At 37.0% G+C, this 25,256-nt stretch overlaps 1 protein-coding gene across 9 annotated transcripts in view; it reads left to right on the top strand.

Moving 5' to 3' along the window:
• Diaph2 (diaphanous related formin 2) overlaps positions 1-25,256 on the top strand; it is a 980,694-nt gene that overhangs the window by 192,529 nt on the left and 762,909 nt on the right. For all 9 annotated transcript variants that reach the window (XM_060375359.1, XM_060375356.1, XM_060375358.1 and 6 more), the window contains one exon: positions 9,242-9,381. In XM_060375359.1, coding sequence (XP_060231342.1) covers positions 9,242-9,381 — 140 coding nt within the window. The remainder of the gene's footprint in view (positions 1-9,241; positions 9,382-25,256) is intronic.

Raw genomic sequence — 25,256 nt, forward strand, 5'->3', positions numbered from 1 at the left:
TTACTGTACGTACCTCAGAAACCATTGGACAATGACCAATAATTCTAGTTTGAGAGTTATTAACCCTGAGTTCAAGTTTCATTGATGTACTAGCAAAGCTCCAAACATGCTTTGTTTGAATTTTTTATATCTCAGTGTTTAACTTTTGACCACCATAGCCTCGTCTGCCTTATGTGGTTAGCATTTGTTAGTCCTTGAACTTCTTCCCTCAAATACAGCCATCTATTCATCAAGGTCTCATATTCTACCACCTATCATGATAACCTTTTTTTCTGCTCATTACTGAATGTGAGCGCTGTGATAAGAACATTGGGTCTCAGCTTCTCACTGTTCTGGCAAACCTGAGACCACACTAAATGCTAAGTGTCCTGGTTAATTTTTATTGTCACCGAAACAACTCAGAGTCTCTTGGGGAGAGACAAACTCGGTTGAAGATTTTCCTGGAACAGATTGATTTTTGGCCATACCTGTGAGAGATGTCTTGATTGATTGATGATTGACGTTGGGAGGACCATCCCACTGTGGGTAGCACAATCCATAGGTAGGTGGGTCTGCGCTATATAGGAAATCCAGCTGAGCATAACTGGAGAAGCCAGTAAACAGTGTTCTTGTGTGTTTTTTTTTTGCATCAAGATACTGCCTTGATTTCCTGTCACTACTTCCCTTTATGATGGAGTGTAACCTGAATGTTGTCAGATGAAAACAAACCCTTTCCCTCCCAAGTTGCTTTTACTCAGGGTGATTTATCACAGCAACAGAAAAGCAAACTGGTACAACCAGACATTCTGCTTTACCAAGATTATTATTTTAATCTTACATTAAGCCTAAGGGTAGACAGCATATTATTTTCATTTCATAGAACAGAAACCTGAGGCCCAGGATTCAAGTGACAAACTAACCAGTTTCACATAGATAATAGGGTAAAGGATGAGGAGGAGACTTTTTCTCCCTTTCTTTTTTCTTTTAATACTTCATTGTGAATAACACGGGGCCCCTGGAAGCTTGTATCATAAGCAGTTTTTAGCACTTATTATTATTTGTGAGATATGGTGAGTGCTCTTTGTGCTATAAGCAGGGTAAGATGATGACTAAGTTTTTCAATCTCAATTAGTGCCAAAGACATACATATGCTTATTTTCACATCATTCATTCAGTTAGTTCACTTCTCTTTGTATTAGTCTTTTCTATGCTTTGTTGATGCTTTACTTCCTGTCAGCAGTTGCATAAGGAACTGAGTAATACTGAGTGCAATCATTTTGGCAGATAGCACTTACTGAAATGCTTGGAAAATTAGAAGTTGGAAATAATGGGATCTCTTTTTATTTCATGGAAGACATTCTTCTTTATTTTCTTTCCTATTTATAGCTTCATTACCTACTTAACATGTAGGTTATATTTAGGCTGCAGTAAATATAAACAAAAATAACATTATTAAAGTGGCTTTATTACATTGCCTAAAGTTTGTTTTGAAATTGGATAAGTAAAATGATAAGGCACACAGTGAAAACATTAAACTTATATTTCTGTAAAGTTTTGCCTATTGATAAAGCTTTCATACATGTTCCTGTCTTTTTGTTGTTCTTTCTTTTGCTTTTAAATTGTTTTTAAATTAAAAGGACGTCTTTATTAGAATGTGGGTTTTATACTTATACAATCTAACATCAGATGGAGGAAACTGTTAGGTGACAGTTAGCTTCAGGATATATCCTACAAATTAACATGCAGTTACCAGTGTGACTGAAATTAAGAGAACTTTTATTATCTGATAAGTTCATCTTAGTTATCTATCATCCAACGTACAGACCATTTTTTAGGCTGGGGATGAGATAAGCAGTAACTGTTTACCTGGCATGTTGACAGTATCAGAGCAGTACCACTTCAAGGCCAGAGGTGATCAAAACCACACAGTCTCAGCTGACACAGACTGTTTAGAACTGGACTAAATCATGGAAGTTTTTGCTTCTTCTTGGATGAAAGGATATTCCTTAAGAGATATAAATGCATCACCCACTACTTTCTCATGTAAACCTGATGAGCAAGGTTTAATATTTGATCCTTTCAAGTTATTTCCTTATGTATTTTTTCAGTCTGGCATGTTCCTTTCCATATTTACATAAAATGAAACAGAAAATTCCCTGCCCTTTCTGCTCAAATTTAAATCTGAAATTCATTGCCATTCTCAAATGACTTTTATTTTTTAATTATTACAGTTTGTTCACTTTGTATAGTTCCTTATATTTTGAAAGATTGACTTGATGTCATTCACACATATACACAATTTTCACAATAATTTATTGAAAGTAGTTTCATAACGCAATGAAGGCTAAGTTTTAAGTGTAGAATAATCCTCCCATTTATTGTTAGATATAAAAGGAATAAAAATCCAATTCATTGGTTATTACCAGTAGTGACCACTACAGAATATTATTGTGTTTTAATTTGCTTTTACTAGAAAATAATAATTATTTCTCCATTGATAAATGAAGTTGTAGTTTCTATATTAAATATGATATATTTTATGAAATTACTTCAATGTTTTGAGATGATTGTGTTTTAAAATATCATTTTTTATTTCAGGTAATGTTAAACTATTATGTTTTAACTAAGTTTTTGTTATTACAAACTATTTTTATTTTATATTCTGTTAACTAGATATATACATGTAGACACACACATGTTATGGCTTGAATATATGTTTACAGTTTCTTGGCTTATGTATTATTTCTCATAGTACATGGGCTCAAAGAATGATTTATTATATTTCTTTTCTGATACCCCTAGGCTTTACATATTTCATACATATAAAGCTTCAATGATTAAGTAATTTCAGAGGAAACATTTTTTCTTTCTAGAAGCATTTAAGTTGATCCTATTTTAATAAAATTAGTTAGATATTTTGGCAAAAAGATATCTGAGAATCTGATGAAGTGTTGTATTTACACACTGCTATAGGAAAGTTGTGATTCTTTCTTGCCTTAGAATTTGGTATATAGTTTCTTACTTTTCACATTTCATACTCTAAAATACGTTAATTGGAAATAGTGTTGATTCAAATGACATCCTGCAGCTCTCATCTCTGGTGACTCCAGTTTGTCAGGTTGACAAAAATCTAACCAGTGCTTACAAGGTGATTCTTTTGACAATAATTGCTGTGTACATAGCTGAAAGACCTACGTACAATCCAGTATCTAGAGCATGGTATGTTTACAACTAACAACTCTGAAGCCTTTCCTCAAATTAAAAGTCAATTTGTTTTATGTCTACTGCGTACTTAGAATGTTCCTCTTAGAACATTGCTAGTCTAGTTCTGATACTCAAAATACCTTTTATTTTTCTTTGTATTCTCTTAGACTAATACAAGCATGGTCATATGGACAGGACATTTTTTACATTCTAATAAATTTCAAATTAAGGGATGACTTCAAATTAGGAAGGCTTTTTATTCAGCTAGCTTTGGAGTAGCATGCTGTACTTTATAATTGCTAACTTCGGCTGCATTATTTTTTAAAGTTCAAATGGGCACAATGGTAATTTTCATTAATCTCATACAGAGCAGCTAATTAAAATTTCAATTATTATCCATCCATTATATAGTTGTTGCCTTTGTTCAGTATCAGAATGGGATGTTAATAAACCATTCTTGTATTATAGCCTTATTAAGTACAGTGAGATTTAGTTTAATCTTTAATTGTTTTGTTTCAGGGTTATTTCTTTAATATTATGTTGTCCCATATTGAATATGATGAAGATACTCACATACTTTGACATTTTTAAATTAGAGATTTCAGGCTTAAATACCTGTTGTTCAGTTCTGTATTCAATATTAAGGAAAGTAGCTTGGGAAGGATAAATGAATTATCTGAGCTTAAGAATATTCATACTATAGTCCTGAACTCTCACTAATTATGCTCAGTTAGCCATTCCCTGGATCTTCTCTCTCTTTGTGTCTCAGTCTCAATTTCTCTGTTTGTCTCCGTGTCTCTGTCTCTGTCTCTCTTTCTCTCTCTAATTTGTAGTTTTAGAACTCACTACATAAACCAGCCTGGCCTTGTACTCAAAAATCCAACTGCCTCTGCTTCCCAAGGGCTGTGATGAGCCATGCACTACAATGCTTTGCTGGCTTCATTATTTCTATAATAAAATATCTTAACCTTAACATGCTATCATGTTTTTGTTATGTTCAAACATGAATTCATGTTTAAACTCCAGAAAATGTGAAAAATGTTATTCTTTAACTTTTACGTGTTCTATCTTATATACTAGCTTGTTTCCATTCCTTTTCGCAACTGGGTATTCAGATGATGCAACTTAAACTTCTTTCTAAAGTTGATCATGGTGGCTTTAGGCCTACAGTTTTAATCCCTTGTGGCCTTGCACAGAAGGTTTGGCAGAAATTCAAGGCCAGCCAGGACTACATCATGAGTTCAAAGGAAGCATATGCTACAGAGAGGGCCCTGATTTCAAAATCATAAGGGAGAAGACAACAACAAAAAATGAAAACATTTTTATAATTATTTTTATTAATTACAGTTTATTCATGTTGTATCCCCACTGTACCTCCTTTCCTCCTCTCCTCCCAATCCCACCCTCTGTCTTCCCCACCTGTGTCCCTCTCCCAGTCCACTGAAAAGGGCGGTCCTCCTCCCCTTCCCTCTGACCCTAGTCTATCAGGTCTCATCAGGAGTGGCTTCATTGTCTTCCTCTGTGGCCTGGAAAGGCTGCTCCTCCTTCAGGGGTAGATGACCAAAAAGCAGGCCAATCAGTTCATGTCAGAAACAGTCCCTGTCCCTGTTACTATGGAGGGCAGTTGGATACTAAACTGCCATAGGCTACCTCCGTGCAGGGGTTCCAGGCCATCTCCATGAGTGGTCCTTGGCTGGAGTATCAGTTTCATAAAAGACCCCTGTGCCCAGACTTTTAGGATCTGTTGCTGTCCTTGTGGAGCTCCTGTGCTCTCCAGGTCTTACTGTCTCCCACTTCTTTCATAAAATTCCCTGTAATCTGCCCAAAGTTTGTCTATGAGTCTCAGCATCTTCCTTGATACCCTGGAGGGTAGAGCCTTTCAGAGGCCTTCTGTGGTAGGCTCCTGTCCTATTCCCTCTTTTCTCCCTCCTCCGATGTCCATCCTCTTTGCCTTTCTGAATGGGGATTGAGCATCTTAGCATCTTAGCCAGAATCCTTCTTCCTGATTAGCTTCCTTAGGTGTTCAATTTTTAGTATGTTTATCATATATTATATGTCTAGTATCCACTTATGAGTGAGTATAAACTCTGTGTGTCTCTGCTTCTGGGATACCTCACTCAGAATGATCTTTTCCAGTTCCCACCATTTACCTGAAAATTTCATGATTCCCTTGATTTTTATTGCTGAGTAATATTCCATTGTATAGATGTGTCACAATTTCTGTATCCATTCCTCAACTGAGGGGCATCTGGGCTGTTTCCAACTTCTGGCTATTACAAATAAAGGTGTTGCAAACATGATTTTTGACAAAGATGCCAAAACCATTCAATGGAAAAAAGATAGCATCTTCAACAAATGGTGCTGGTCTAACTGGATGTCTACTTGTAGAAAAATGCAAATAGATCCATACTTATCACCGTGCACAAAACTAAAGTCCAAGTGAATCAAAGACCTCAACATAAAACCAGACACATTAAATTGGTTAGAAACTAAAAGTGGAGAAGAGCCCTGAACTAATTGGCACAGGAGACAACTTCCTGAACAGAACACCAACAGCACATGCTCTAAGAGCAACAATCAATAAATGAGACCTCATGAAACTGAAAAGCTTCTGTAAAGCAAAGGACACTGTCATCAAAACAAAACAACTGCCTACAGAATGGGAAAGGATCTTCACCAACCCTATATCTGACAGAGGGCTAATATCCAGTATATATAAAGAACTCAAGAAATTAAACACCAGCAAATCAAGTAATTCAATTATAAAATGGGGAACAGATCTAAACAGAGAATTCTCAATAGAGAAATAGAGGATATGCAGAAGGGTGATATCCACCATGATGTACTGGTCTAAGTACCTATAATCAGTATCTTACCATAACCACATGTTTTAATTAAAATAATTCTATTAAAGTTCAGTTATCAAATGGAGAGACCATATTCTGTGTCTATGGTAGGATACATATAAACTCGTCTTGTGGACATCTTTATATGCACTGTCTTAATTGGAGATATTTATTACCCCTATGCCATGCATGAGCAAAATGCCTTGTAAAGACTAGTAAATATTTCTACCTAATAGATGCTACAAGATAAATCAAGACATGGTTCAAACTAGGTAGTGAATTCTGAGTTTTCTTGGAATGCCATGTAATGTCTTAAATTTACCTGCTCTGAACTCAGTTTCACCTACCATCATAAGCTATTACATTCTCAGACAAATCTGTGTTAGAGTTTTGTTCTCTATAACAAATTTACAATAAGAGACAAAAGGTAAAAGAAGTAAGTATTATAGTGGCTCAAAGTCTCAGAGATTCAGGAAGTCTTCCCTGGAGGTATGACTTTGAAAGATACTTGAGCCTGAGGAAAGGAACAATCATTATGTCTAGGAGCACATGTCAGAATATGAGTCTTCCTTTGTGGGCAATAGGAAACAACGAAAAGTGATACCTTTCAAAGTCTACATCTCCAATGACCAATTCATCAAATTAGGCCTTTCATAATAGTTTAGTTAAAATTTGAATGTATTAATAGATTATATCATTGATTAGGTCAGATCCTTCATGACTGGAGTGGTCACTGGAAAGGCCATAAGAAACATACCTAAGGGTGTGCCTTGCTATTCTCTTATGTGTCACTTTGTGTCACAATGAGTATTAACTGGTCTTCCTTTTACCAATCTATCCTTCTAGAGTCACTCAAGCATGGCTTACTACGTGCTTGAGTTACCTGGGGGATACAGTGGTGAGTAGGCCAAGTGATATTCTTAACTGGTATAGCCTTTGTTACAGTGGGAGAGACAGTTAATTATTATCTACTTATGTAAAGCAAATAATTTACATATTGTGAAGATAACTAGAATGTATAAGGAATAAGGAGTTGAACTGAATATTTCAGACAAAGAATATGATAGAATAAAATGTTACTTTACATAAAAGTTTCCCAGATGCAATTCTCAAATTATTTTTAGGTAAATAAGTCAGGCTAAACCATTAGTATGGTGTTCCCAAAAACTGATTGGCCTGCTCTTTGATCACCTCCCCCTGAGGGGGGAGCAGCCTTACCAGGCCACAGAGGAAGACAATGCAGTCACTCCTGATGAGACCTAACAGACTAGGATCAGAAGGAAGAAAAAGAAACCCTCCCCTACCAGTGGACTTGGGGAGGGGAGTGTGTGGAGAAGGGAGAGGAGGGGAGGGATTGGGAGGAGAGGAGGGAGGGAACTAGAGGGGGGATACAAAGTAAATAAAGTATAATTTTAAAAAAAAAGAATAAAAGAATTGGAAGGAAAAAAAAAACATTACGCAGAGGAGAAAGTTAGCCTTCAAGTGTATTGTAAAGATAAACATGCTCTTATCATTTTATTCAAAAAAAAAAGAAAAAAAATAAAGAAACAAGTAATGAGTTTTATCACAGTATTTTAAGTGCACCAATACTGATAATATTGCTATAACATTGTTAGGAAATATTATTTCTTACATGTTAGATGATGTTTTTAGGCCTTTAACAATTATTAATGGTATTTCAAGTTCAGAATTATTGCTAAAATTTTACAATAAGGAGGCATTCCCAATGAAAAGTCAAATTCTATGAAATTATATGGGGTCCATTTCTCATTATGAAAACATTGAATAAACTTCCCTATCCTCAAATTATAGCAGTTTCACACAATATGGGAGCACTCACTTGGATTCTTAGCAGGCAATCAGTATAATTTATATGAAGTTAGAAAATGAGAGTAAAGCTAGAGAGCTAGAGTTTTATTTCAAACGGATTTTATCATATTGTAGGAATGGTATAATTAAGAGTAATTAAATTGCTGGGTAGTGGTGATACATACCTTTAATCCCAACACTCAGGAGGTTGAGGTAAGTGGATCTCTAAGTTTGAAGCCAGCCTGGTCTAAAGAATTAGTTCCAGGACAGCCAGGGCTACTGAGAAAAACCCTGTGCCCATTCTACCCCTGGGGGTAAAAAAACAAACAAACAAAAAAAAAACTATCTGGAACATGAAAATGTGAGTTACTAATATGGTGAATGTGTTGATCTTTTGATTTAAGCCTTTCCCTGAACTACTTGTATGGTTGCAGCAAGGTGATGAAGCTAAGGAGCTGTGATAAGATGGACTTTTACAAATGATCTCACATACACTCAAAATTAAACTAAAAACTGGTTGCTATGTTATAAGTGTATTTAATGGCTTTTAAAGACTAATGTACAACATGGTAGTAAGAAGTGACTAGTTGGGAATTAAATACTTTAGATTGCTTCAATTAAATATCATCCTAATTGGAGACTATATTGTTATATATTTTAGTGACTTGTTTTGCAATATAGTAATACTCTGGTATCTTTCAACAGGTTTAGGATATGTATAATATTTCATAATAAATTTTCCTTTCTATAGTTCATAAAACTGAATATAAATATGTGAACGGTCAACCATAAAATTAATAAGATGATTTAATTATATTTATGTTGTGAGCTAAGGAGGACTAGCTAATAGTAATCCTAATACTTGTATTAAGTGGCCTGTCAAAAACCATTTTTACTATTCATGTTAGTGTTCTTTTCAGGCTGTGCACCCTAGCCAGTATAGTTTTTTTCTATAGCTGCTGAGGAGACTATTGTACCATACACAGTACAATCTTGACATTTATTTCTTTGAAGAATTGTTGGGTTTGGATATAATATGATATGATATAATATAATATGATATAATATGATATGATATAATATAATATAATATAATATAATATAATATTTCCTTATGATGTTTAAGGCACATAGTCTCATCTGCAGTTTTTTTAAGAGTCTGTGTGCATAGCAGCTGCATAAAGTAAAATATTGATATACTTTTTCTGTAATTAAAATTATGTTTATTTTTAAATTTGGTATGCAAACTATTAGATCTCAGTATTGCTTAGGTAAGGATAACCTAGTATTAGCTTTATTTGAATATGCCATAATGTTACTTATATAGTCTGTGTTTTATTTTAATTTCAAGATATATAAAAAATATTGTCTGGCTAAAGTGATATCTTCTGTTTGTTTTATAGGGTGGCCTGAAAAACAGCAAGCACGAATGCACTCTGTCTTCACAAGAATATGTTCATGAATTGCGATCTGGGATCTCAGATGAGAAACTTCTCAACTGCCTGGAATCTCTGAGGGTTTCCTTAACTAGCAATCCTGTCAGGTAGGCTGTTCCTAACATTTTGATAGAATTCATACATTTTGCATTGTATATAGATATGTGAAAGTATAATTACATATGTTACTTTAACCTCAATATATTTCTTTCCAGGAGTATATATCCTCAATATAAGAGCAACATCTGATTTTCAGGTTCTAAGTGTTTGAAAATATATGGTTAGCTAATCTGAAATTTAATACTGTGTGATCCAGGAATATAAATTTTAAATATTTATTTCCTTTTTGATTATATACTGTAAGTCCAGAAGGTAAATCTGCAAAACATGTTAATTCTATGAGCCAAAATTTTAATTTCTTTTATATTTGTGACTATATATACATATATATACATATATATGTATATATACAGATGTATATAAGTTCATATTAAAGTTTTATATAGACTACTCACACATTTTTTAACTTTGAGATAGCCCAAAATATTTTACCAATAAAGAAATGAAATAGAGACTATTAATAAACTCCTTATCAGTTGTGCATAGTGGCACATGCCCTTTAATTTCAGCACTCAGTGAGACAGAGGCAGACTTATCATTATGAGTTCTCCTGGTCTACAAAGCGAGTCCAGGACAGCCAAGGCTACACAGAGAAACCCTGTCTCAAACAAAACAAAACAAAACCCACAAACAAACAAGTATATAAATAAATAAATAAATAAATAATAAATAAATAATAAACTCCTTATGTTTTATACACTATTAGGCAGTTCCTTGGTATCAATGGATTGAATAATAATCCTTTCTTTATTGACAGTAATGAGCCTTAAAATTAGTAACACCCTAAATAATATTTTATGAAGAAAAATAGGTTTCATTGTAATATTATAATATTCTTGGATCTACATACTGTCTTGAGTTCAAAATTTACTAAATAATTACATAAAAAAAGCTTTGTAATTTTATTCATTTCCTCTATATTTATGCTCAGGTCCAGTTCATAATGCTCTGAAAATAATTCATATATTAGTCATTTAAATGGTATTAAGTATAAATTCCAATATATTGTTTATTTATATTCATACCATATTTTGAAATATTGAACATATAATTTCATAATAAAGACAGTGTTGAGATGAGCCTTCCATGGGGCTGGAGAGATGGCTCAGAGATTAAGAATACTTATTGCTCTTCCAAAGGTCCTGAGTTCAACTCCCAGTCATCCACATGGTGGCTCACAACCATTTATAATGAGATCTGGTGCCCTCTTTTGGCCTGCAGGCAAAACATTGTATACATAATAAATGTTGTCCTACTCTTCAGACACAGTGTTCTCCTGGTGCTGCCATCGTGTCCTGACCACTCACAACCATCTTTAACTCCGTCTTTGATTCCAGGAAATCAAGTGCCCTCTTCTGCCTTCCTCTGATAACAATGCATGTGTCACACAAACATACATGCAGTATAAAAACGCATTCATACAAAACAAAAATAAAGAAAAAAAAATTTTTGTTAAGGAAATTCTCTAAGTATAATTTTCCAAAGAAAACAGAAACAGTGAATAAAAACACAATAACCATAGTATCCACAACCAAAATAAATGCCAGGTATTGTTACTTTTATCTGAGGTTCATATAATTTTCTGATCCTAGGGAAATCTGATACAGAGGTAGTAGAGGGAAACAATTACATTTCAGGAGAAGCCTGAGAAAATGTAGATGAACCTCTCTAGTTTTACTCTTCCAGCTTAGAGAACTGAGACAGTATAAAATTTTTTTGTGGCCATCATGGGTTGTAGTTGGCATGTACAAAGCTTGGCAGAGTCTTTTGTCCTCAGACAACATGTCCCTTTCTTAATCTTGATCACATCCACATCTGACATCCTAAGGAATCACGTACATTTTCTCTTAAGTAAACCAGTTCACATGAAAAAAATGAAAGAATAGATGATACTTTACAGGCTATGCCAGATGAGATGGAGAAATTAATTAAAAAATTAAAGAAAGGATGTCCAGATAAAGTAAATACTACTCTATGGCAAAGACTGGAAGGGAAGTAGGAATAAAAATTTCCTAACTATCACCACATATCTCAATTTTTCTTCCTAATTTGTTGTTTTATATTTTTTTCTGTTTTATATTTGCAGTCTAAATATGGTTTCTACCTATGTTATTTTCCTTTCATGGGGTCCTGGATCTCGGCTCCGTTCCTGGTGTTTGGCTTCAAGATGGAGAATGGGAGTTCTGTTTCTCTCAGGGGCAGCTAGAGCACTTTAGGGTGAGGCCCCAGTGCTCTAAGCTGGGGTGTGGAAAAGTTTTTCCAGAGAGTATTACAGTTTAGCTCTTTTAGCATAAGATTGCTTGGTAGCAATGGAAGCTTGGGCATTCCAAGGCCTATAGTGATATGAAAGTGTTACAGATCTTGGTCAAGCTGCTGTGCTGAGCACAGCAGAGGTGTGGGCCAAAGCTCATGCCTGGTTGGCTTGCAACCAAGACACAGACTCAGTGATGCCCTGGCCCGGGAGGCCCAGGCCCAGCGAAGCCCAGCGAAGTGTGTCAGAGGGCCGTCCAGATGAGATGCTACTGTAGAAAGGATAAATGACAAATCTAAGATGGTCTTGAAATGAGAAGGTGCTTACTTTTATTTGTGTGATATCAAGGACAATATAAACCCTGGGTAGAGGGAAGGATTTAAAGAATGAAAACAAATGCACTGATTGGCTGGGGTCAGAGAGTCAAGGATACTTAATCGTCCTATCACAAGAAGGAAAATACAGTATTTAATTATCCTATAGGTTGGGTTGGGGTGGGATCTCCAAGTACAACTGAAGCTCACTGTTGGACTAAGATCCTTATCAGGGTGGGTAGGTTCTAGGAATACCTAAATGCTTGCTAGAGTAGTTTCCTTATCAAGGAAGGGTCTGGCCTGTAATCTTCCTTGATAGCTCTGTTGTGCTTGTTACAAGACCTGGGGGTCTCCCAGATGAGAGGAGACTTTTAAAACCACACTGAGAAAAGGGAGTCTATAATCATAGACTGAGTGGAAATAATTGGCTATATGGAGGTGGCTAATTACATACAACCTTATCCATTAGAACCGTACATGAGTACACTGTTATGTTGGTGGTATGCTATGTGTTTGTATCACATGACTAAGTTCTGAAAATACAGGGTAATGTCTTTCCGCATTAAGAACTCACAGTAAAGATTGATATTAATTTTTAAGAAAAGTGTGTAGAAGTGCTGTATGAAATAGTTATTTTATGATACTAACAGTTTCTACATTAAAGAAGACTAATTTTATTCCTTTGAAGTGTCAGTACCCTCTCAATAGTATACCATAGAGTATACTTCCTATTTCCGTTAGGATAAACCCACCTTAAATCATAAACTTTGCTCTCTAGTTTTTTACTTTCTACTTTCTACTTAGCCTCTCAGGATCAAACAAATAATCCCATAAACCAACAAAGCAAACAGCAGATTCATCTTCCTAATGGATAGAAACAAATATGTAAATAAAATCAAGGAAGCAACAACAAAAAGGAAATCAGTGTAAGAATAAACTAAGAATCATTAGTATATGAATTAAGTTATACAGATAGAATAAACAGTACATTCAAAGATAAGTCACTCTGAGTACAGTCTATTTTAACAGTTAAGTATTCCCTGAAATTAGGATCACTGAGTGTCATCCTTTTAATCTACTTTAGTTTTTGTAACAATTGCCACAAACTGAGCTGTTAAAACAGTAAAAATTTAGTCTTTTACAGTTAAAGTAGAAAGAGGTTTCTCAGAGCTTCTACTAGGACCCTAGAGGAAGCTCTTACTTCTCTCTTTCAGCTCCTAGATTTTTTTCTTTTTGTCTTGTGGTACACTGAGTCTAGCCTTTGCTTCTATTCTCACATGGTTTCTTTATCCTTTAACCACTTGTCTGCTTTTATGAGGTCATCTTAAGTGGAGTTAGGATCCATACTGATCTAGTAGAAATGTTACTGTGATCTTTATTTTATAACTAAAAACTATAAAGTCATATTCTGAGGTTCTGAGTGGATAATGTTCGATCTACCATTCTTATGAAAAGGGACTTTGGCCTTAAATCTATTGAAACACCAAAGTGAAAGCTCAGGTATTCCCAGGAAATGGCAACATTTAGTTCAGAAAAACTGGAAAATATAAAATTGTGTTGCTTTAGCTTCCTTAGTTGAAATGCATTTTGCTGGATTTGTTCTTTTTACTAAAAACTTTGTAATTATAAATTTTGAGAGCTTGATTTTTGTATGGTTGAGGTATGCAGGAATAACAGTTGTGAGATTTCAGTTCCTTAAGCTTGTATTTTCCTTTCTAAGTCAATGCAATTTCTTTGTACCTCAGTTACTACTTATGTAAATGAGATGGAAAGCTTCCAATATAAATCTATGGTTTCTATGTTCTCCTTTGCTTATTATCAATCCTATTATTTTGGGTATTAGACTTAGTTTCATATTGAGAAATTATTTTAGATAGGGGAGTAACAGTTTCTCTACAGAGTTAGAAAATTTTTTAGCATTAAAAATAAATTTACTGAGGGACTGCCTCTGACATGAATTGATTGGTCTGATCTTTGATCATCTCCCCCTGAGGGGGGAGCAGCCTTACCAGGCTACAGAGGATGACAATGCAGCCACTCCTGATGAGATCTGATAGACTAGGATCAGAAGGAAGGAGAGGGGATCTACTCTATTAGTGGAGTTGGGGAAGGGCAGGCATGAAGAAGCAGAAGGGAAGGTGGGATTGGGAGGGAGGAGGGAGGGGTTTATGGGGGGATACAAAGCTGATAAAGTGTAATTAATAAAAGTTAAAAAAAAAAAAGAGGAGCAGACCATGAAATTAAGGAGCAGATAGCAGATATTGGGAAAAGGGGAAAAATAAATTTATTTATAAATTTTTGCTTAACCCGGATAATTTTTTTATTTATTTTTTATTTTTTTATCAGTTACATTTTATTAACTCTGTATCCCAGCCGTGTCCCGATCCCTCATTCCCTCCCAGTCCCTCCCTCCCTCCCTCATCTCCATCGTGCCCCTTTCCAAGTCCACTGATAGGGGGGACCTCCTCCCCATTCATCTGATCCTGTTTTATCAGGTATCTTCAGGACTGGCTGCAAAGCCCTCCTCTGTGGCCTAACAGGACTGCTCCTCTATTCGGGGGTGGGGAGACCAAAGAGCCAGTCATTGAGTTCCTGTTAGAACTAGTCCTTGTTCCCCTCACTTTGGGAAACCAATTGGTTACTGAGCTACCACAGGCTACATCTGAGTGGAGGTTCTAGGTTATATCCATACATGGTCCTTGGTTGAATGTCAGTCTCAGAAAAGACGCTGTGCCCAGATATATTGATCCTTGTGGAGCTCCTATCCTTTCCCCAACAGACTAACTCCCCTTCTTTCTTATGATTCCCTGTACTCTGCCAATCGTTTGGTCATGAGTCTTTGCTTTGACAAAACTGCTAGTTAGAGTCTTTCAGATGCGCTCAGTAGACTCCTGTCATGCACTTCCCATCTATCTTTCTAAACGAGGATTGATCATCTTACCCCATGTCCACTCAATTGATTATCTTTTTTAGGTGTATAGATTTCATTATGTTTATATATCTTATAGGTCTATATAAGTGAGTATATCCCGTGTTTATCTTTCTCCTTCTGGGATATTTCACTCAGAATGATCTTTTCTAGATCCCACCATTTGCCTGCAAATTTCATGATTTCCTCCTTTTTGATTGCTGAGTAGTATTCCATTGTGTAAAAATACCACAATTTCTGTACCCATTCCTCCGTTGATGGACATCTGGGTTGTTTCCAGGTTCTGGCTATTACAAATAAAGCTGCTATAAACATGGTTGAGCAAGTATCCCTTTTGTGTACTTGAACGAACTTTGGGTATATACCTAGCAGTGGTATAGCTGGGTCTTGAGTGGTATAGCTGGGTCTAAGACAATTCCTAATTGTCTTAGAAAGCGTCAGATAGCTTTCCAGAGTGGTTGTACCAGTTTACATTCCCACCAGCAGTGGAGGAGGGTTCCCCTTTCTCCACAACCTCTCCAGCATGTGTTGTCGCTTGAGTTTTTCATCTTGGCCATTCTGATGGGTGTAAGGTGATATCTCAGGGTCGTTTTGATTTGCATTTCCCTGATGGCTAATGAGGATGAGCATTTCTTTAAGTGTTTCTCTGCCAATCGATATTCCTCCATCGAGAATTCTCTGTTTAGCTCTGTTCTCCATTTTTTAATTGGATTACTTGGTTTGATGCTTTTCAGCTTCTTTAGTTCTTTGTATATACTGGATATTAGTCCTCTGTCAGATAAAGGGTTAGTGAAGATTCTTTCCCAATCTGTAGGCAGTCGTTTTGTTTTGATGACGGTATCCTTTGCTTTACAGAAACTTTTCAGTTTCTTGAGGTCCCATTTATTGATTGTTGCTCTTAGAGCCTGTGCTGTTGGTGTTCTGTTCAGGAAGTTGTCTCCTGTGCCAATGAGTTCTAGGCTGTTCCCCACTTTTTTTTCCAATTGATTTAGGGTATCTGGTTTTATGTTGAGGTCCTGGATCCACTTTGACTTTAATTTTGTGCAGGGTGATAAATATGGATCTATTTTCATTTTTCTGCATGTAGACATCCAGTTGGTCCAGCACCATTTGTTGAAGATGCTGTCTTTTTTCCATTGAATGGAATTGGCTTCTTTGTCGAATATCGAGTATTCATAGGTGTGTGGATTTATTTCTGGGTCTTCTATGCGGTTCCATTGATCCTCCTCTCTGTTTCTATGCCAATACCATGCAGTTTTTATTACTGTTGCTCTGTAGTACAGATTGAGATCAGGGATGGAGATATCTCCAGATGATCTGTTGTTGTACAGGATCGTTTTGGAGATTCTGGGTTTTTTGTTTCTCCATATGAAGCTGAGAATCTTTTTTTCAAGGTCTGAAAAGAATTGAGTTGGTATTTTGATGGGAATTGCATTGAATCTGTAGATTGCTTTTGGCAGTATGGCCATTTTCACAATGTTAATCCTACCAATCTATGAGCATGGGAGATCTTTCCATCTTCTGATATCTTCTTCAATTTCTTTCTTCAGAGACTTGAAGTTTTTCTCAGACAGGTCTTTCACTTCTTTGGTTAGTATCATCCCAAGGTACTTTATGTTATTATTGGCTATTGTGTGTTGTTTCCCTAATTTCTCTCTTGGCCCTTTTGTCTTGGTATACAAGAGGGCTTATGATATTTTTGAGTTGATTTTGTATCCTGCCACTTTGTTCAAGGTGTTTATCAGCTGCAGGAGTTCTCTGGTTGAATTTTTGGGGTCGCTCATGTATACTATCATATCTTCTGCAAATAGTGACACTTTGACATCTTCTTTTCTGATTTCTATCCCCTCGATCTCCTTTAGTTGTCTTATTGCTCTGGCTAGGACTTCAAGTACTATCTTGAAGAGGTATGGAGAGAGTGGGCAGCCTTGTCTTGTCCCTGATTTAAGTGGGATTGATTTAAGTTTCTCTCCATTGAGTTTGATGTTGGCTATAGGCTTGCTGTATATTGCCGTTACTATGTTTAGATATGTGCCTTGTATCCCTGATTTCTCCAAGACTTTAAACATGAATGGATGTTGGCCTTTGGCAAATGCTTTTTCAGCATCTAAGGAGATGATCATGTGGTTTTTCCCCTTCAATTTATTTATGTGGTGGATTACATTGATGGATTTCCGTATGTTGAATCATTGCATGCCTGGGATAAAGCCTACTTGGTCATGGTGGATGATATCTTTGATGTGTTCTTGGATTCGGTTTGAAGCATTTTTTGAGTATTTTTGCGTCAATGTTCATAAGAGAGATAGTTCTAAAGATTTCTTTTTTGTTGGGTCTTTTTGTGGTTTAGGTATCAGGGTGACTGTCGCTTCATAGAATGAGTTTGGTAATGTTCCTTCTGTTTCTATTTTGTGGAATAGTTTGAGGAGAATTGGTGTTAGCACTTCTTTGAAGGTCTGGTAGAATTCTGCCCTGTAACCATCTGTCCCAAGGCTTTTTTTGGAGGGGAGACTGTGAATGACTGCTTCAATTTCCTTGGGGGATATAGGGCTATTCAGTCTTTCTAGCTGATCTTGACTTAATTTAGGCAGACGGAATCTATCAAAAAATTGTCCATTTCATTTAGGCTTTCAAATTTTGTGGCATATAGGCTTTTGTAGTATGACCTAATGATTGTTTGAATTTCCTTAGTGTCTGTAGTTATGTAACTGTTTTCATTTCTGATTTTACTAATTTGGATAGTTTCTTTCTGCTTTTTAGTTAGTTTGGCAAAGGGTTTGTCTATCTTGTTGATTTTCTCAAAAAACCAGCTTTTTGTTTCATTGATTCTTTGGATAGTTTTGTTTCTAATTGATTGATTTCAGCCCCGAGTTTGATTATTTCCAAGCCATCTGCTCCTCTTGGGTGTATCTGCTCCTTTTTTTTTCTAGGATCTTCACTTGGGCCATTAAGTTGTTTGTATGTGATGTTACGAATTTCTTCTTGCAGGCACTTAGTGCGATAAATTTTCCTCTGAGCACTGCTTTTAATGTGTCCCATAAATTTGGGTATGTTGTGCTTTCATTTTCATTGAATTCTAGGAAGTCTTTAATTTCTTTCTTTATTTCTTCCTTAACCCAGCTGTCAATGAGTCACAAGTTGTTCAGTTTCCATGTTCATGTCGTCTTTTGGTATTTCTGTTGTTTTGAGGTCCAGCTTTAGTCCATGGTTGTCAGATAAAATACAAGGAATTATTTCATTCTTTTTGTATCTGTTGAGGCTTGCTTTAGGACCAACTATATGGTCTATTTTGGAGAAGGTTCCATGCAGTGCTGAAAAGAAGGTATACTCTTTTGAGTTTGGATGAAAAGATCTGTAGACGTCTATTAGGTCCTTTTGATTTAGGGACTCTGTAAGTGTTTTTATTTCCCTATTTGTTTTCTGGCTAGTTGATCTGTCCCTTGGTGAGAGTGGAGTGTTGAAGTCTCCCACTATTAAGGTATTAGGATCAATGTGTGATTCAAGCTTTAATATTGTTTCATTTACGAATGTAGGTGCTCTCGTATTTGGGGCATAGATATTCAAAATTGTGATGTCCTCTTGGTGGATTTTTCCTTTGATGAAAATATAGTGGCCCTCCTCTTTTTTAATTAACTTGGGTTGAAAGTCTATTTTATTCGATATTAGGATGGCTACTCCAGCTTGTTTCTGGAAACATTGGCTTGAAAAACATTTCCAGCCCTTTACTCTGAGGTAGTGTTTATCTTTGTTGCATAGGTGTGTTTCTTGGATGCAACAGAATGTTGGATCCTGTTTCTGCAAAGATTCTGTTAGTCTGTGTCTTTTTATTGGGGAGTTGAGTCTGTTGATGTTGATAGATACAAGTGACCAACAATTGTTACTTACTTTTGATGTGGGGTTGATGGTGTCACTGAATTTCATTGCTTGTATTCTTTTTATTTTTTTGTTGTGTAGTTATCTATTTCCTCTGTTTCCTTAGATGTAGTTGTTTTCTTTGGTTTGGAGTTTCCCTTCTAGTAACTTCTGTAGAGCTGGGTTACTATGTAGGTATTGTTTACACTTGGTTTTGTCATGGAATATTTTGAATTCTCTGTCTATATTGATTGAAAGTTTTGCTGGGTATAGTAGTCTGGGTTGGAATCTGTGGTCCCTTAAGAACTGTATGATTTCTGTCCAGGCCCTTCTGGCTTTCATAGTTTCTGTTGAGAAATCTGGTGTGATTCTGATAGGCCTACCTTCATATGTTACTTGGCCTTTTTCCCTTGCTGCTTTTAGAATTTTTTCTTTGTTCTGTAGATTCAGTGTTTTGACTATGATGTGACGTGAAGAATTTCTTTTCTGGTCTAGTCTACTTGGTGTTCTGTAGGCCTCTTGTATGTTCATGGCTATCTCCTTCTTTAAGGTAGGAAAGTTTTCTTCTATAATTTTCTTGAAAATATTTTCCGGACCTTTGATCCTGATGTCTTCTTTTTCTCCTACTCCTATTATTCTTAGATTTTGTCTTTTCATGGTGTCCTTGATTTCTTGGATGTTTTGTGTTTGGAACTTTTCTGATTTTATTTTTTCTTTGAGAAAAGTGTCAATTTCTGCAAGTATATCTTCGGCTCCAGAGATTCTTTCTTCCATCTCTTCTTTTCTGTTGGTGATGCTTACCTTTGTAGTTCCTGATATTTTCTCTATGTTCTCCAGCTCCAGGTTTTTCTCTATTTGTGTTTTCTTTATTGATTCTAATTCTGTTTTCATGTCTTGCACCATTTCCTTCATCTCTTTGAATGTGGAGTCCTGCTTTTCAATGACAGCTTCTATTTTTTTGTCCGTTTCCTCTCTATGTATCACTAATTGTGCTTCTACTTCTTTGGCTATAATTGCCTGTATTTGTATGAGAGCTTTGTTATTTCTTCTTTATTTGCCTTCCTTTGTGTGGACATTTCTTTGAGAGCTTTGTGCATTTTTTCTTTGTTTGCCTCAATTTTTGTGGTCATTTCTCTGAGAGCTCGAATTATTTCCTCTTGGTTTGTCTCGATTTCTTTGGCTATTTCTCTGAGGGCTCTGTTCATTTCATCTTTATGGGCCTCTAATAGCTGGAGAAACATAATTTTGAAGTAGTTTTCCTGTACATCTAGTGAATTGAAGTGTCCATTGCTTTGTGGGGTTGCTGGTGAGGTCATTATGTCCTGATTTTTGTTGGGAGTGTTCTTATGTTTGCCTCTAGCCATCTGGTTATTTATAACCCTCACTGTTTTTAGTTCCGGCTATGATCATCTCTTTCTGTTTTCTGGACTGTTTTTTCAGGAAGATGAGAGAGGTTCACTGGTTTGGGAATATGTGTTATGGTTTCAGTTTTTGCCTAAGTAAGGAATGTGATGCTGGCACTATTCGCATACGCTTTTAGCAGGTGCAGTTTGCATGTGCGGATTCTTTAACTATTGCAGTGGCCTGTAGGCCACTATTACGCGGTTCTGTCTGAGATCTAGGGATTGTTTGCCTGGATTACACTGCTGGACGCACAAGGCAGAGGCTTCAACATTGGGGTCCCTATTGCAAGAATCCCCATGATGCCCACACTAGGGGTGTGGGTGGCAGGGATCTGGTCTGGTTGCTCCTGTGGAGAAGTCCTGGGTCTGGGGCAAACTCTTCCTAGAAGGCTCACTCACCCTCTTGCAGGACCAGTTGGAATGCACAGTCGTTCCCCTTGCTCTCTACTCTCTGATTTGGTCCTGTTGAGGAAAATGCGCGAGTAGGCTAACAGTCAGCTCTGTGACACTGTGGCCGCGGGACTCGGTGTCCACCTCTCCTGTGTGCTGCCTCTCTTTCCTTTTCCTCTGCCAGGAGGGGTTATGTTGACTGGTCCCAAGGTAGCGTGGGAAAGAGTTAGGTTGAGTGTTCTCAATCCCAGATCCCCGGTCCAGATCTCTCTGCCAGAAGCAGCCTGGTGGAAGAACCTATGTTTGCTGTTCCTGAGAGAGTACCAGGTAGGGTTGAGTGTCCTCAGATCCAGAGCTTGGGTTTCTCTGCCAGGGGCCTCTGGGTGAGCTGGAAAGGGGGTGCTGTGTCCTGTGGCAGGCTGCCTCTCTGTCCTTCCCCTCTGACCTTCTCCTCTGCTAGGGCAAGCTTATGGCAGTGCTCTCAGGGGAGTGCCAGAGGGGTGGGACTTCTCAGTCTGATCCGGAGCTGGGGTTTCTCTGCCAGGGGTCGGGGGGGCGGTGCTGGTAATAGGACTTGGTGTCAGACCTTATTGTGCTGGACCCAGGAGAATCTCAGGACGTGTTGAATGACCACAGTCCCAGATCCCGAGCTGAAGTTTTTTTTTGCTAGGAGCAGTCGGCAGCATTGTGTTCCAGGCAACGTAAAGCCTCTGTGTGCCTCTATCCTTCTTCTCTGCTGTGGCATGGTTATGGCGGTATTTGGGTAGTGCCTGAAAGGATTGGGTTTTCTCAACCCCAATTCGGTTTGGGGTATAAATAATGTGGTCTGTGCCAGATTCTGCTGTACGCCTCCTGCCTCCTTCGAAGACAGAGTAAGGATTTTGAGCTGGGTGCACAGCTGCTCTCCACGTGAGGGGGAGCTCAGTTGTGATGGTGGGGGGTGTCAGCGTTTAGCAAGACCTTCCAGGGAAAGACTGGATGGCCTGTGTTCAGTCTCGCAACTTTCCTTCCCCGTGGGGTTTTCTTGCGACTGGGACTCCCAGTCTCTGGCACCATTGTACCCACCAATCAGCCTGGGAAAGTGATCGGGACATGCAGTCTTGCGGCTCCAGCCTGGAGACCAAAAGCCCGAGTTACCTGGGATCTCTTCCAGGTTCTGGCTTTGTGGCCCGAGAGTGGACCCCACCGATTCCCATGCTGTGGGAGCCTCCCCTCACCTGGGAAACAGGATCGCTGTTGTTTTAGGGCCCAGAGTTCAGTCTCCTGGTCACTGCACGGAGAGTGTTGTCACGCTTCTCAGACAAAGTGTTCTCCCAGCGCCGCCATCTTGCCCCCCCAAAAGATTTATTTTAAAAATTATGTTATCATAAGTTTCCCCATGTGCATTAATATTTTTCAAAGTATAAAGAACACCCTGAAATAGATTCAAATATAAATCTGTAGTAAACATTAATGAATTGTTTTCATATAGAAAATGTTTAAGATATTTGTAATGTGTTAGAGCCCAAAATTATGAACATTGATTAAAATGGCATAAGGCTTTTAATGTGAATGGGCATCAACCATGTGATACTCTTTGATTTCAAAATACATGTTAACTTTAAGACTATTTTTTTTTTTTTTTAGTTTATTTATTCATCATCTTTTTCTCCTGAGTATATAAGATGTATTATGGTCAGTTGTTGGTGGGCTTTTATTTTATTTTATTTTTTATATTTTCTTTATTATTATTATTTATTACAATTTATTCACTTTGTATCTTGGCAGTAGCCCTCTCCCTCAACTCCTCCTGATCCCAGCTTTCCTTCTTCTTTCCGTCCTTCTTTGTCCCTCCCCTAGTCCACTGATAAAGGAGGTCCTTCTCCTCTGTACTATCTTACCCTAGCCTATCAGGTCTCAACAGGAATCTTTGGGTCCTCTTTTTCTGTGACTTAGTAAGGCCACCGTGCCAGGGGAAGGTGATCAAAGAGCCAGCCATGGAGTCCATGTCAGAGATAGCCCCTGCTCCCCTTACTAGGGAACCCACGTGAAGACAGAGCTGCTCATGAGCTACATCTGAGCAGGGGTTCCAGGTCTTCTTCTTGCATGGTCCTTGGTTGATTCATCAGTCTTTGCAGTACGGCTGAGCCCAGGGTTTTTTTTTTTTTTTTTCTTTTCTTTTCTTTGGGCTCTATTGGTCTCCTTGTGGAGCTCCTGTCCCCTCCAAGTCTTTCTGTCTCCCCCTTCTTTTTTGATGGAGCATATAATAAATATACTTTATAGATTTTTATTCTGCATCTAACTATAGCCATTTGTGTGTTTAAGGAATAGTTTACGTCATGAAATCAAAACAACTAGAAAAGAATGGTATTAACCAATTGTTTTAGGGTTCATACTAGTGATTGACCACTATACACTGACCTGTATTGCCAGCCCGTCCTCCATTTCTCCTTCTTTCCCTCCCTTCTATACTTTCTCTTTTAAGACAATGTCTAAATTTCCTATATTGTCCTGGACTTCATGCTCTAACCCAGGCCGGCCTTGAACTTGTGATTCTTCATCTTCAATCTTCAGAGTAGCATTAAATATAGGTCTTTTGCAGCAAGGCTGACTTAACTGGTGCCTTATATGTTAGTTATTAATAATGATTCAATACAATGAAGACAGCAGTTGAAAACTCCTAGATTCTGATTGTTTTTTGCCTAAGAAAGTCAACTATTTTTATTTTTATTTTTCATTTTTTTAAATCTCGATGACAGAGTAACTTAATTGATATTGAAACTAGTAAATCTACTCTTTTCACAATGTGTTTTTTTTTTGTATTAATTTATTTGTACAATCAAGACAAGTTTATTCTGGTTATCCTGCTTATCTGCCTGCCTACTGCAGTCCTTCCTTCCTTCCTTCCTTCCTTCCTTCCTTCCTTCCTTCCTTCCTTCCTTCTTTCCTTCCTTCTTTCCTTCCTTCCTTCCCTCCCCCCTCCCTCCCTCCTTCCTTCCTTCCTCCTCTCCCTCCCTCCCTCCCTTCCACATATATTATACCTTAACATTGGTCTTTATCTGTCCAAAATGAGAATAAAAGTAACTGTTATGCTTGTCATGAGTGTTATGAACCTATGATCGCAGTAGTTATAGAGCTAAGCAATGAGATTGTGAGGTGGAGATGACCTTTTCTACATTTTGAGTTCCAGGCCAGCCTGAGATCTTGTGTCATAAAACTAAGAATAGACATATAGCTCAGTGTGGTAGACTGCTTACCAGCCATTTGCAAGGCTCTGAGTTTGATCTCTCTTTGGTCTTCCTTCCAAGGGTCCAGCTTGTGGGTGAAGACAGGGGAAGAAGGCAGAGAATGTGAGAGGTGCTGAGTCATCACACAGACACCAGGAGTTGGGTGGATGCAAAACAAGGATGAGTGACTGCAGACTCATTTATTCTAGATGAGGGAGCAACTTATATAGTTTTTGGGTGACCAATCAGGTTCTTCTACACTGTCTCTGAGCCTGCCATTGATTCATCTCTGGGAAGACTCCCCAATGTTAGGGCAGATCAATTACTTTTTGCCTGACCTCCCTATGCCATGAGCCCTAATGTCCCTTTGCAGGGAATGCCTATATCTCTCTAGTACACACAACCAAATGTCATTAGCATTTTGTCAATGTCTAGTGAAATCTTAGTGTTTATAACATTATAGTTCCTTTAAAAGTTATTGATGTCTTGAAAGACTTATTATATAGAAATGTGAATCTTTTATAATTTACTATACTTTTCAATTTTTCTGGAAATAATTATAGGCAGGTTGAATTTACTGAAGGGTAATATCTGTCTCATCGGTACTTCATATTGTATTCAGTCCTTTTAAAAATCCATCCATCATATACTATCATTTTTGTTAGTACATATTCATTGGGATAGAAAAATAAAGACTAGGTTTAGCTTAGTTTTGTCAGATAAATATTTAAGGTTCCTGGTTTGGTTAATGGGTGATTGTTGGGGATTTTGAATATTGAGTGTTTTAGATTATATTTTGATAAATTATATTTGCAGCTACTGATTCAGGAAATTGATGTACAAAAAGGTACAAAATTTCTTGTAAATAAAAGAAGGAATTAAAGATACGTAATGTATATCATGGTAACTATAGTAAATAATAGTATATTGTACCCTTGAAAACTCCAGAGAAAGTAAATTTTTACTGTTTTTACCAGTTAAATGATAATGATAAGCGACATGTACATGTTGTTACTCCATGATGGACAGCTATACTTGTCTATTTTTAGTACACATATAAGTCATATGGACACTAAAAATAGATATAGTTTTTATCATTTAAAATACAATGACTAAAAATGTATTTTACCATAAAGGTTCAGACAAAAAAAAAAAAAAAAAAGAAAATCTCTTCAGTCTCCAGTTTCTTCCCCAGTGTTAAGTAGATATATTTAAAATAAAGCAAAAACATTAACACAGAAACGACAAAACTTCCTATCTTTAAATATCATTCTTTTAGTAAACAACATTCCAAATTCGATCAACAAAGAAATGTTCCTTTTATGCATGTGTAGTTTGTGCTAAAAATATCTGTGAAGATTAAATTTGTTTGATCTTTTTCTACATAGCAATCATCTTCTAAAATGAGTTGTTAATTACATGTTTTTCACATTGTACCTAGTAGGTAAGAGAAAAGGTTGCATTTCTGTTTTGTACTCATCAAAGAGGAATTGTCCTTCAACTATTTTTAACCTTCTAAC

This window comes from Meriones unguiculatus, chromosome X (genome assembly GCF_030254825.1).
Source record: "Meriones unguiculatus strain TT.TT164.6M chromosome X, Bangor_MerUng_6.1, whole genome shotgun sequence".
NCBI classification, from domain to species: Eukaryota; Metazoa; Chordata; class Mammalia; order Rodentia; family Muridae; genus Meriones; species Meriones unguiculatus.